The following is a 14,575-nucleotide window of genomic DNA, read 5'->3' on the forward strand; positions in this document are numbered from 1 at the left end:
CCCGTTCATGGATTTGGGCTCACCAGGGTAGTTTTTACTTTAATATTGCTCTGTAAACACAGACCTTATTTAATTTTGTGACATACCCATTTATTTAAAGGTGCTCTGGGGAAATTTAAAGAGGAAGTGAAATGTGTCCATAAAATACAAAGAAGCAGGAAGCAGTCCAGCACTGAATACCAGGGCAGTGTGGGGTGGTGTGTTCCACACATCTTTAAACCCGGGACTCAGGAGGCAGATCTCTGAATCTGAGGCCAGCCTGATTTACAGAACCAGTTCCAGGACAGCTAGGACTACACAGAGAAACCCTGTCTTGAAGAAAAAAAAACTGTTTTTAAAGTCCTCTCCCCACCCCGGAATTATTGTGTAAATTCTCTGGAAAGTGAACTTGTAAATCTGACAACACTCGAAACCAAAACTTGCATAAAAATAACTTGAATTTGGTTATGGTCAAGAAATAAGTGGCTAGTGAGAGACTCAGTTTCGGCAACTCTGGAGGATACATGGTGATGGGCATGTGTGGACAAAATATGTGTGGAATCTTTACAAGTAAATTTCTCGGGAAGAAATATAATAGCAATTTCAAGGAGCTGGGTATCGGGAGAAATAATAGGGTTTTAATAGTAAACTGAAAATTTCAGATCAAAGATAAGTTCTGGGGATCCAAATGTGCACTGATCCTGGTGACAACAGTCGATGATATTGTAGTGTGTATATGAATTTTTTTAGGAAGACCTTAAGAGCTCTTACTACACAAACACAGATAAATGGCCACCGTCTTCAGTAACTGTGTTAAGTAACCTGTAATCATTTCCTAGTATATACACACATCACATCACCACATCGGGTACCTTAAGTATCCAAATGTTTATTTGTCCATTCTACATCAACAAAGCCGAAGAGGAAAGACCAACAGCGGACGGAGGGCAGAAGCACATCATCCAACCAGTGACTAAAGCCTCTGCAGCCAGACAGATGTTAGGAGAGAGACACATGTGCTTTCTGTGTGCACTAAGGGGTCTCTAGCATAGTGTCTGGCATGGAGAAAAGGCTTGCTTTATGAATGAGGAAATGAATGAATATGTGCAAAAGCGAGCTGGTGCTCTCATAAATAGAAGGATCAGTTACCTACCTACCTAAAATTCTGCAGACATTTCTTACACATAGAGAATTTACTAAGAAGCTGGGTGGTAGTGGTGCACACCTTTAATTCCAGCACTCCAGAAACAAAAGCAAGATGATTTCTGTGAGTTTGAGGCCAGGCTCATTTGCATAGTGAGTTCTAGGACAGCCAGAGATACATAGTGGGACCCTGTCTCCAAAGACAGAGAGAGAGAGAGAGAGAGAGAGAGAGAGAGAGAGAGAGAGAGAGAGAAGCAAGTCCCTGTTAGATCCCTAAGAGGACTGAATGAAGAACTTCCTAGTTGTCTCTATAATCACAACTTCCACTCCAATCACATCGTGTGTCTGTTGAGAAGGCTTCATTCATAGGTAGAGTCGCATCATCTCACAAACCAACCTATGATTACCGTCACAAGGGGCGACACTCCAGCCCCATCCTTTAACGTTTCGATGGTAACTTAGCACAACACACAATTCTGTGTTGCCACTGGGTTCGTCTGAGTGCCAGGATCTGAAAGAGAAAAAGATAAGGGTAACTCTCTCAGTGATGCTTTGAAAAGGCACTAGCGGGCTGAAAGCTGGGAGTGGACTTGTGGAAATCAAGGTCACGTGTGCCCAAGTCACTCCTCCACTGCTCACGAAGTTTCTCCTCTACTTGAATCTCTGGCGTTTCCCTTGACAGCTGAGGCCACAGCAGACAATTATCACACCTTACTGGATTAGATATTCACCAGCAAGCATCTCAAAGGCTCACCTTTATTTGATCCTCCTTACATCCTGTCTAAGGCTTTCTTATCAAATGAAAATATTTCACACTGGTACCATGAGCCAATTGTTTGATCCTTTTTTTTAAATAACATTTTTATTTATTATTTGAAAACATAATACAATATATTTTGATCATAATCTTTCCTGTCTCCAACTTCTTCTGGATCCTCCTCAAACCTACTACTCACCCAACTTCACATTCTTTCTCTCTTTTAAAAAAAAAAAAATATATATATATATACAAACAAAAAACCCAAAAACATAGGGTCTTTTTTGGCAACTACTCCTGAACATGGGGCCTGCCCTGGAGTGTGGTTGATATACCCAGTAACACTCCATTGGAGAAAAATGATTTTCCTTCTTCAGAAGCTATCAATTGGGAATAACTTGTTGGTTAGGGTTTGACTTTGTGCCCACTTCCCCTTCTCTGTGCTGAGATTTTGTCTAGCGTGAGCTTGTGCAGGCCCTGTACATGCTGTCTCAGTCTCTGTGCTCTTTTAAGTGGAATGACTTAGAACCTAAGGGACTAATTAAAATATACATATCTCCTATTTATTATACCTTGAGCAAGTAATTAAATTTCTGATATTCTCAGTACCTTATCCTAAGATTTGGGACCACAGTTACCATCGCCATATATTTCACTCTATAGATAGAAAGACCAAGATGATGATAATACACTAAAAAGTAAGTTTTAAAAATTTATATATTAAAAATAAATAAGCCTATCTAGGGATGCTTTGCTTTTGAGAAATATCGCCTTTTAATAATCAATTATGATTGTAGCATGAATTTTTTATCAAGATATAAACAGTGAAAGGGCACAGAAAAAATTTACCTAGATCTGAGGGCCATGGTAGGATACTCTGAATCAATTACTGAGATTTTTCAAATTCAATGTCCTCATCTCTAAAAGAGGAAATGGTAATGTCCCTCATAATATGTGATTAAATACATTAACAAGCCAGGCCATGGTGGCACACACCTTTGATCCCAGCTCTTGGGAGGCAGAGGCAGGACGATCTCTGAGTTTGAGGCCAGCCTGGTCTACAGAGTGAGATCTAGGGCAGCCAGGGCTACACAGAGAAACCTTATCTCAAAAAAAAAAAAAAAAAAAAAGATACATGCATGCATACATACATGCATGCATATATACATACATACATACATACAAACATACATACATACATACATACATACATACATACATACATAAAACAATAATAAAATTACTGAGCCTAGTACAAAGCAACTAAAACATGCTAGTTCAGTCCTATAATCCAACACATTAAATTCTCTGCATGACACAGGGCTCAGGACTCCTCAGCTCTAGACTTACGTGGCATTTTGATCGTATGGCGTCTGATCAACCCACTGCCATTGTCCATGGCCTTCTGGATCTGACAGCCCCAGATAATAAGCAGCATGAGGGTTCAGAGTGTTGGTGATGAAATCCTAAAAGGAAAAAAAGAAAGAGAAATCAGCCTGGGTTGTGTAGGTTGGTTAGTGAGTTTGTCTGCTTGCTTGCTTGCTTGCTTGCTTGCTTGCTTGCTTGCTTGCTTGCTTGCTTGCTTGCTTGTTGGGCTATTGGAAATTGATGTCTACTGGGAAAGGGACAGTCAACTTCAAGGATGCAGCCTCCTGATAGGCCATCCATGTTCCCAAAGATGGCCCTACATTCATGTACACACTGGCAACATTGAGTGTACTCAATGGATTTAAAATAATTTTTAAGAACACATTGTGTTCTTAATAATTAATAGAATAGAGGTTGGGGGACAGGAGACAAGTTGGAAGGGAAAGGAGTGTGGAGGACTTGATCAAATATTATATACATCTGTATATTTAACAATAAAATACTTTCTTCTTTAATTATTCATTCAGGTATAGGAATGTGTAGGGATAGCATGGTCATTGATACAGATTTACAACACAGAATGAGCAAATCAGAGTTGCCAGTATGTCAGTGTTTTTAAACATGGTCTTTAAATCTATATTAAAAATGTGCATGTATATTTTTACAAGTACAGGATAACATTTCATCTGAGTTCTTTATGATTACACAAATATAAGAAGAAAGGAACAGTATGTAAAATTTGTCACTCGAGGAACCCCACTCGCATTACATATAAAAGCAATCTCTATCCTCAATCCTAAAGAATTACTAGCTAAGCCTTACTTCCTTTCCTTACTATGAGTTGGAAAGCCTTTTCTGATGGAAAGCCTTCTGCTACAGCATCAACACCCATGTCAACAAAACTCCCTTTTAATAGAAACAAGCAGACAGTACGGCAGGCCCAGACCCCACTCTCTCCCAGGATGCACCTGCTCTTCCTGGCTGCGGATCACCAACAGATGAGCACCCCTGAGGGAGCATTTCTCCTCACTCTTATTCCAAGATGCAGAGTCACTGGAAGTGAAGTAGCAGCGGGAACCAAATGGCTTCCAGTTCTTTGGACAACAGCTCCAGATTTTGTCTTTATTGGAAGGAAGGGAAATGTAAGTACAAAGCACAGTATTTAAATAAGGCAGAACACACACATACAAAAAAAAAAAAAAATACTGAGGGCTCAGAAGAAAGTAACTCATCATGTCAAGAACCAGAAGGATGTCAAATTCAAAACAAAACAAAAGAATAATATATAGCAAGAAGCAAGGTAAAACACCCCTCCACTGTAAACTCCCCTCCAAGACTCTGGTAACCTCATGAAAGAGGGAGTGGAAAGAATGTAAGGGCCAGAGGATGGAAAGGAGTGTTGATTTCTGGACATGACATGACTACTGTACATTAGAAACTCATAATGGTGGTGAACCACTCAAGACGGAGCCCATCACCTACCCTTTCTAGAGCTCAGCAGTTAAAGGTTGCAGAATGAGGAAGTCACGTTCTTCAGTGGTGTAGCCACTGATACACTGCCTTTATCAAGTAATTAACTATCCCACCCCACCCCACCATGCTGGTGTGGCTCCCAGAAAGAAAGACAGGAGAGTAAGAGGAAGAAGTAAGAAGAGGATTTGGAACAAAGAAGGATCTTGGTGGGAACGCACAGAGGATTAAAAGAAGAGAATGGGAGACTTTGATCAAAGAACATTATATATGCATAAAAATATAAAAGAATATTATTAAAGCAGAAAGATAACAATAATGTTAGAATTTTCTGAACAAGCTTTAAAGCACCCATGATAAAAGAGCTTCAGTGAGCATGATAACCTATGGGGTGCAGTCGTGGCATGAATACCTTGGTGGTAACCAACACCTTTCTAATTGGACTTAAGCTCCATTCAACAAGAGGGAAATCATGCCTGGAACTAGAAATCTATCTAACTATCCAGGGCTAGTGAAGTCATAGATCTTGGAGAAGAACCTACAACTACCACCTTATTAAACCAGCATAATCCCTAACTATACTCTAAATGTTTATCCTTATACCCACAGATAAGTGTCCTCACCCCTCATCAAGAAGACTTCTCTATGCAACACAAGCAGATCATTACTGAAAACCACAACCAATCAAAACGCAGAGTTGTGGAGCCCATTCACAGAGGATACATCTACAAAACAACTCCAGCACCTAAGGCTCAGGGATCCTTTCAACAAGAGAGGGTGGACAGAGTGAAAGGCTGAGAGGAACAGGGAGTTTGCTATGAGATTGTGTCTCCTAGAAACAGAAGCTACACTTGTAAAGTCTCCCCAGCATGACTGCCTAAGCATGAGCTGAAAACAAGGACGACAATAGACGAGCTAACATGGATGGGGTGTGAGGCAGGGAGTCTACAAGGTCTCAACCCACACAAAGAACTATAGGCAACTAAGGAATACTAAGAATGGGAGAAACAGTCTTCCTCGGGGAAGAATATACCCACTGGTTCTCTAATAACAAATGGTCAACCCTGAAAACAAGCATACCCTTAACATTATACATAATGACAGGTTGTACTTCAAGGAGAGCCTCATCTATATATGATAGATAGATAGATAAATAGATAGACAGATAGATAATATACATGTAACTATTACATATGTAACAACAAAATTTAAAAAAAAAAAAAAAAAAAGGCCATAAATTTGAAAGATCATGGAGGGGTATATGGGAGGGTTTGGAGGAAGGGAAGAAGGAAATTATGTAATTATATTATAATCTCAAAAAATAAAAGAAATAACTTTAAATGCTTTAATGAGAAGATACAGCCATCTTGGAAAAAACTAAAAGCCAGAAAAGATGCAGACATCAATAAGAATCAAAATCAAATGCTTTTTTTTTTACTTGAAAAATGCAAAGGATGCACCTAATTCTGCAAAGACTTGATCTAGCAGGGTGGGGGGGGTCCTGGGGGACTGGAGCCACCCTCTCGGAGGAAAAGTGGGGTTGGCAGGAGGAACCCTGGGAGTGGGACTTGGAGGGGGGCAGCGTATGGGATGTAAATACATAAATAAATGTTTTAAAAATCTGTATTTAAAAATGCAATAACCTTTTCCATTTACAATAGATGGCACTGACGGCAGAATGGAGGAGACAGACAAATCAATGAATTGTCAAACAAAATAGTGAAAAAAAAAAACTTAACAAAAATGAAATACACAAATAAAAGAAGCCTCATATCATGATCCCAAATGTATACATAGCAGATAACACAGGACCAAGATATGAGAAGTGTAAACTGACACATGGAAAAAGAGAAATGAGACATTCTTCCGAGGCAGAGAAAACCACTCAGAAAAACAGGAAGCGTGTAAAAGGGCACTGAAGATAATTCACAAGTCAGTAAATGAGATAGAACAAGAAAAAAATCTTAGAACTCATGAGTACACTTCTAAATAATCTATATATCAAACATCAAGGTGTATTTTTACAACATATTTAACTGGGCTGGGGATGTAGCTCAGTCAGGGCATTCACCTAATGAGCAAGAAGCCCTGGGTTCCGTGCACGGCACTAATAAAACCAAATGTGATCGTGAACACTTGCAATCCCAGGACTGGGGAGGTGGAGGCAGGAGGATGCAAAGTTTAATGACATCTTCAGCTACATAATACATTCGAGACCAGCCTGGGCAGCACGAGACTCTATCTCAAAATAAAATTGAACTGAACAAAAATGAAAATACAATGTGTCAAAACCTGTAGGACACAATCCTTCAATAAATAAGAGGATGCAGGGCTACACAGGGCAATGGCTGAGAGAAGGCTAAGGACTGAGTCTGTGCATCCTGAGTTTAGGAGCCTTTTTAAATCCCAGAAGGAAGGAAACAGATTGTTGAAAGTGAAACGTGGAAGGGCCAGAAGGACCAACAAGGTGTGGTCCTAAAGCACAAAGGTGGAAAACACACAAGCATGGAATCACAACACAAAATAAATGTCTTCGGGTGCATGTAGGTACCACTGATTAAGTACAGTAATGGGTGGAAAAGACAAATCTCATTTGCATAAGAATTGCCAAATATTGCATTGCTAGGTCTAATGGCTAACAATCCACTTGTTAGCACGCTGTCCTGGAAAGGCTTACACTTGACGTTTGACAAATGAACTCCAAACACATTAAGTTTTACCTTCCACAGATGAGTGGTTTTTTATACAATGCAATTTTGCATGATTCAGTTGGTTTAGACTATTTTTTTCTTCAAGGAGATCAGAATACATCTGAAACAAAACTGGAGGGAAAAAAATAAAAGATACTCATTTTCCTGGTAGCGTTATAATTTTACTGTTTACTCATTTCTTCTCCCCCGCCCCCACCCAACCCACCTTTTTTTTTTAATGTTACTTGTTTCTTTGAGGCAGTGTCTAGCTATGCACCCCAGACTAGTCTCACCCAAGTTCCTGCCTCCTCATCCAGAGAACTAGGAGGCATGAGCCCTCACACCCAGCTCTCAATCAGTGAACCAAGACTGTCATGTTAATCCCAACTTAAAACTAACTCACAGACACAAATTGTGCAGATAGGAAACTGGGGGTGATCTTGGAGGAATTAGGGGAAAGAATGTGGGTGAATACAATCAGAATACATTGTATGAAATCCTCAAACAACTAATAGAAATATATTTTAAAATAAAAAAGAAGGAAATACACATGTCTATGATTTGTAATGAACATGTTCTGTTCTGTTCTGTTTGTTCTGTTTTTCTTTGACTAACTGATTTATATCTTTCAAATTGGGGTCTTTTCTCTTTCCCCATTGTGTCCTATGTGCTCCTTGACCCACCACATCCTGGCTTTTGCTTCTATTTCACTAAAACCATCCTGACACGATGGTGCCTACCTATACTCCAAAAACTGCGGAGGTGGAGACAGGAGGATTGCCAACTCCAGGCAAGCTTAAACTGTGTATCAAGTTCAAATCCAGTCTGAGCTACAAAATGGTACAATGATTAAAAAAAAAAAAAAAGTCACTGAAATAGACTATCAATATCCAGGGCACTTATTGTCTGCCTTGCTCTTGGACTTGACCACAGTTTCTTCCTTCTCAGCTCACAGGACACTGCTGTTTGGCCTCGCTTTTCTTGCCATCACTTCTTATTGTCTTTCATCCACCCCTCTAGAGGTGCAACACTCCCCACTGCCCAGTCACTATCCTTCCTTCTCATACTAAACCCTCTTTCCAAGTGATGGGCATATTCCCATGGTCTCGCCTGCTGCCTGAATGTGGAGGACTGGAAACCCACAGATCTTCCCTCCTGACATGCAGATAAGTACATGCTCACTGAACATGACAGATGAAGATAAACTCAACACGCTCAAAACCCAAATCTGTATCTGCTATCCTCACCCTGTTTTGTCCACCTGTGTGAATGCCTTCATCACAGCTAAGTTTGCCAAGTCTGGGTGTTGGAATGGCTTCACTTCTCAGCTTCCTTCATCCCAGATCTTAATGTTCACCAAGCCTCTTCCTCCCAGGCTCTATCTCCTTTACCATCCTTCACAGACCTTGGGTCAGTCTCTGCCGGGTGTTGGATTCACTTTCTAGCTTTTCTCTTGACCTCTAGTTTTCTCTATTCCACTTAGACACCAGTCTGACAATGCACTTCTGTGGGTCTAATTTGACTGTTTCAATTCCCTGCCTAAAGTTCGTCAGTGGCTTCTCCTGACTGTGACACACTATAAAATGCTAACAATTTTTAATATTACTACATCCATGCTTTATCTGGCCATTCACTCATTCAAAAGCAACTCTGGCTACTTCCAAGTTGAGACTTTGAGAGGCATGACTGACTCTCACTCTCCGTCTCATGCTCCAAGATGTTCAGTGAACAAAGATGGACTATCCTGATGAATGAGAGAACTGTGGTCATATTGCTCCTGTAGTCCCAGGTGACAGTCTCTTCCTTGGAAGCTATGTTGCATGCCTGGCCACATGCATGAGGATGGCTGAGCTCCAAGGGCTTCAGGAGCCTCCTAGCTGATATCAATATAATCTGCCAAGCCACAGAAGCATGAAACAAATGGCAAATCTATAGAACTTTAGAGCTACTTGTTAAGAAGCAAAAGGTACATGGAAGAAATATCTAGTGGAAAAATGCAAACCCTTTTTTTGTTTTGAAAACAAGGTCTTACAACATAGCCAGGCTGGCCTTGAACATACTATGTAGCCCAAGATGCCCTAGAATTTGCAAACCTCCTGCCTCAGTTTCCCAAGTGCTAAGATTATCAGCATGCAACACCATGCCAGCCTAGATTTTTTTTTTAATGCTGACACAGCACTTTCCCTATTCTACCACCTATGACCTCATTGCTTCTTCACTTGGCACTGTGTATCCCAAACAAGCTAGTTCACCCTTGGCCATCTCATACTTCTGGCCCATCGCTGGCCCACACAGGCCTAGATATCACCTCCTCCAACCCTACCTCAGCCTCCTGTGCTCACACCCTGCCTGTGCAACACTTCCTATACAATTTTGTAGGTGTCGATTCACTTGACCACTCTCTAAATGCTTTAAGAACTGGGCTATTGTTCTCTCTAGACCCTCTAACACACTGCCCAGCACACCGTAGATGGATATTACTAATTATTGAAGGGAAAGATAAAATGCACAAAAATATGCTTATTTTTTGACAAGTTGCCACCATGTAGCCCTGGATGGCCTGAAACTATAGAGGTCTACCTGTTTCTGACTCCTGAGTGCTGGGATTAAATTAAAGGCATGTGCCACTATGCCCAGCCTTGTCTTTAAATTTTCTAATAAATTCTGAAAGCTAACCTTATATAGAAGTCCTCTATTTGTTAAATTGGCTTAGATCTCACATAGTCTGGAGCAGGAACAAAATAATTAGAAGGAGTTCCACTAGAACACTGTCCCAGGAATAGCTTGGTCCATGTCTTCTCATCCCCGAACTATTCCAAAAGATGAGTGTCTGTGTGTCCAATGGGGCTGGCTTCTAAATGCTGCCAAGGAGACACAGCTTCATCCTCGGTACTGGATTCCAATGTAGAGGTCCCAGTCTGTCACTTTGTGACTCCAACAAACATGCACATGCTTCTCTAGTGAGAATGAATGACTTTTACAGAAAAGTCATTCTGCAATTAATTTAAACTTCCCACACTAATAATTATATGTTTCTAATGGATATGTCTCCCTTTGTGAGAGACAGACAGTGCTTACTTATTCCATTGGCATACTTACCAATCAGAGCAACAGAGAATAAGATTGCCAACAGCAGGAAAAATATCAAAAAAGCAAGAAGCAGTGTGGGAAAGCCAGGATTACTTGTGTGAATGGTGGTCTTCTTTGGGAGAGCTAAAGGGAAAAATAAACTAATTAAATCAGTAATGAATTATACAGTTCCTCGTCTTCTCCCTTTTCTACCATATTATATTAATAATACAGACTCTTGTACTGTAATTATTTTTCTATTTATTTGACAATATATTGAAACTTTAGGAAATTAGTTTGTATTTTGGGGATAATTTTATCCTGAAGGGGTCTTTGAGAGCCTCTTTCTCCACCCATACTGGAGACAGAAAGCAGAACCTCACACATGCTGAATGCAAGCTCTGTTACTAAAGTTACACGGGTCTATACTATTTCTGAGAGAATGTTTTTTAATTATTTGGATATTTTAGCCAAAGAGTGGATGGAGTTTAGGGCCTCTTGTAGAAGAATAGGAGGAAGGATTGTGGGCCCCAAAGGAGATAAGAACTCCACAGGAAGACCAGCAGAGTCAACTAACCTGGACACCTAGGACTTTCAGAGTCTGAACCACCAACAAAAGAACATACACAGTCTGGGCCTCCCTGCTTATAGGTAGCAGATGTGCAGTTTGGTCTTCCTGTGGGTCCTGAACAACTGGAGCAGGGGCTGTTCCAAAAGCTGCTGCTTGTATGTGGGATATGTTCTACTAGCTGGGCTGCCTTGTCTGACCTCAGTGGGAGAGGAAGAACCTATCCTCATAGAGACTTGAAGTGCCAAGGTGGGGGTGGGGGAAATACCCTGGGGGACTCTCACCCACTCAGAAAAGAAGGAGAGGAAAGGACTGTGGGAAGAGGTGACTGGGAGGTGGGCAGTAAGCGGGATGTGAAGCGAATGAGTAAAAATATAAAATTTAAAAGAAAAAACCCAATATGAGAGAAACAATGATCTCCATTGGATAGACATGAAAGCACAACTTTCTATCACTGATAATAACTCATTAATATCGGTATTTGAGAGACATGTGTGAGTGTGTGTGTGTGTGTGTGTGTCCCTTTATGGAGTTTTAAGGTGTATATACATGTGAGCATATTTCCCCATATGACTGACATATCACAGTCACTTATTTCTGCTCTGTTATTTTCATGGACATTTTTCTATCACCATATTTTCTTCTTTAGTATTTATTCTTTACTCTGACTACATAGTACTTTGTTATATATAGAAACAGTCTCCCGAACTGCCTTCAGTATTACCATGAAGCTTGCAATAATAGCTAAGTCTGGATAAGCATACTTCTCATGTTTAGGATATGGTCTAAGGTTATCTTTTTAGCTGTCTCTTGATTAGAAACTTTTCTGGGTTGACCGGAGCTGAGGGGGGAAGAGGCATTGAAGAGAGGGAGAAAGAACAAGAGGGTAGTGGGAGGGAGAGGCAAAATGCCGCAGGTGCTTTCACACTTGGTGAATTTAGATGTGTGCGTATGTGTGTATTTGTGTGTGTGTGTGTGTGTGTTTGTATGTATGTATTCCTGTGTGTATTCCTGTGTGTATATGCCAGTGTATGTATGTATTCATGTATGTATGTGCATGTGTGTATGCATGTGTGTGAGCATTTGTGTGTGTTTGTATGTGTGTGTATGCATGTGTATCCGTGTTTGTGTGGGGGTGTATGCATGTGTGTGGGTGTGGGTGTGGAGAAATAGATATGTGTCATAAAAGCAGAAGGGAGGACTATTTCTAAAAGGAAAGGGGTGATCAAGAGAGCTAGGAGGGAGGATGGGGTAGGGTTAGGGATGTACACGAGGGATAATGATGTCTGTATAAAATGCCACAATGAATCAAATGATTGGTTTACAAGCTAGCTAAAAAAAAAATTTTTAAATAAAATTCTCTCAGAAATAGTATAGACCCTTGTAACTCTAGTAACAGAGCTTGCATTCAGCAAGTACAAGGGCCTGCTTCCTATCCCCAGTATGGATGGAGAAAGAGACACTCAAACTCCCCTTCAAGATAAAACTATCCCCCAAATACAAACTAGTATCTTAAAGTTATGACATGTTGTTAAATAAACAGAAACCCAAGTAATAAATAACATTATTTTCACAGGTAACATCGTTTTACATAGTCAAAAATATGCAGTAGAACTCAGACTTTCTCTAAGGACAGTATCCTGAACTCATTTTTTCGCCCGGTACAAGGCAACAAGCCCTTCAAAGTTACTTTACAGACAATTCAACCTGCTAGATTGTCTCCTGTCCCACACCACAGCCTCTTAGACAGACAGTACCAACCTCCCCCAGGCCTTGTTCATAAACACCTTCGTTAGCCCCACCATTAGCTTAGACCACCAGAAAATGAGGATGTATTGTTCTGGGGGTGCGGGGAGATTTACCTGAAGATGAGTCTGAGATGGCACATGAAGAAGAGTCTGAGATGATGCCTGAGGAAACAGGTTGATTTTTGAAGTTCACATCAGTATAAATGTTTGGTAATGCCATATTGAGAAGAGACCTACTTTCTTCAGGGAACCTGTGTCAGTCTTAATATATTTTATATAAACAAGAAATAAACATGGTAAGAAATTATCCAGCATCAAGGAGAAGGTGCAGAGGCACTAAACGGGCAAGCACCTCTGAGAGTACAGCATGGAAATTTAAAACCACAGGGTGAAACTCTCTGGGCCACAGAGATCCAATACCCACAACCAGAAAAAAAGAATCACAAGCTTCAAACGCGTTCGGCATGGATATGCAAACACTGTGAAAAGTGGCCTGAACAGGGAAGAGAAAGAAATAGGAAGGAAAGGAAAAAGAGGAAGCAGGCATTTGAGAAATCTGCCCTGAAACCCATGCTCTCAGCCCTCCGCAGCAGAGTTTGGGCACTTCCACACGCAAACGTGATTTCTACAGCCAGCATGAGCTATAGCTGCTTATACGTAGACATCGCTCCATTCCCTTTAGCCGAACAGCCAAGTTCTGACATTACTTTCTAAGAGGCTCCTTGACCTCAGCACCTTTTTGGCTCTATAGAATGTGCACCACTGTAAGACAGGGCAGATTTCCTAAGTCTCTTGGGCTCCCAAAGTCTGCAACCTGTGTTCCTTCATCTTGAGAGTAAGGAGCTCCTAAAAAAAAAAAAAAAAAAAAATGGACTCTCTCTTCTGCTGTGTCAAGTACCCACCTCTTCTGGCGGTTCTTCTGCTTTCTCCAGATTATTCTCCAGCAGACTCTGGAGACTGGCAGACTGTGCCTAGCTGTCATCTACCGTCTTCACTCACGCTATGTGCTGCTTTTGAGAGTTTCCCTGGCCACACACACACACACACACACACACACACACACACAATGCCCCTGGTACATGCACCCCACACAGAGGCTGAGATCAATTCTCCCTAGTGTCTCAAGTTTGTTCTGCATCTTCTCAAGAACGTGAGGGGCTCATGGCACTGGGAGATTAAACCTTACGTGTCTTCCCTGTGGAGTCCACACAGTTCTTAACAACTCAGGAACAGGAGGAGGATACGCTTCCTCAAGCTTGGCTGTGAAGTGCAGGTACACACACACACACACATACATGTGCACGTGCCTGGAACACACAACATACCACAGTGTGGAGACGCTGTGGGGCTGGAGGAAACAGGCCCTCCTTTAGCAATGTGGCAAAGATGTAATAGACAAGAGAAGCCACAGAAAAATCTCAGAATTAGATACCTGAGGAGTGGCAGGAGGAAAAGGCCAAATGCTAGGAAATCAGCAGCATTCTTAGAACATCTAAAGGATCAGAAACAAACACTAGGTAATTTAAACCGAGAGCTGTGAAATATTTTTAAAGATATCCAATAACTACCTCAGAATAAACCAATGGGCCATCCACCAAACCAAGGGAGGCCCAGCCCCGGGAGGAACTTATCAGCGTCCACCCAAGAAGGCAGTGATGGATGGTTAGGCACAAGGGGCCTACGGCCGTACCTAGTGCTAATATGTGGAATTTCTCCAGCGAAAAAGAACCATCCTGGGATCCCACATTCAAGTGCCCAAAACCATCAACCCAAAATCACAGCT

General features: G+C 41.2%; 1 protein-coding gene across 1 annotated transcript; it reads right to left on the reverse strand.

The window, feature by feature from the left end:
* Window positions 1-848: 848 nt before the first annotated feature.
* Window positions 849-13,277, reverse strand: LOC117701863 (C-type lectin domain family 4 member A-like). The gene is made up of 6 exons (XM_034493277.2): window positions 12,907-13,277; window positions 10,507-10,620; window positions 7,438-7,539; window positions 4,216-4,367; window positions 3,230-3,345; window positions 849-1,633 (listed from the first exon to the last, which is right to left on the reverse strand). The coding sequence occupies exons 1-6, from the start codon at window positions 13,010-13,012 to the stop codon at window positions 1,486-1,488; spliced, it is 738 nt and encodes a 245-aa protein (XP_034349168.1). The 5' UTR covers window positions 13,013-13,277; the 3' UTR covers window positions 849-1,485.
* Window positions 13,278-14,575: the final 1,298 nt, after the last annotated feature.

Source organism: Arvicanthis niloticus, unplaced genomic scaffold (genome assembly GCF_011762505.2).
Source record: "Arvicanthis niloticus isolate mArvNil1 unplaced genomic scaffold, mArvNil1.pat.X pat_scaffold_284_arrow_ctg1, whole genome shotgun sequence".
In the NCBI taxonomy this organism is placed as follows: domain Eukaryota; kingdom Metazoa; phylum Chordata; class Mammalia; order Rodentia; family Muridae; genus Arvicanthis; species Arvicanthis niloticus.

Excerpts from the sequence above, each read along its gene's own strand:
- LOC117701863 (XM_034493277.2), bottom strand. The coding sequence starts at position 13,012 with ATGGCATTACCAAACATTTATACTGATGTGAACTTCAAAAATCAACCT. Across the intron at positions 3,346-4,215 it reads TCCGCAGCCAGGAAGAGCAG|GATTTCATCACCAACACTCT; the intron begins GTGCATCCTGGG and ends TTTTCCTTTTAG. Across the intron at positions 1,634-3,229 it reads CCATACGATCAAAATGCCAC|ATCCTGGCACTCAGACGAAC; the intron begins GTAAGTCTAGAG and ends TTTCTCTTTCAG.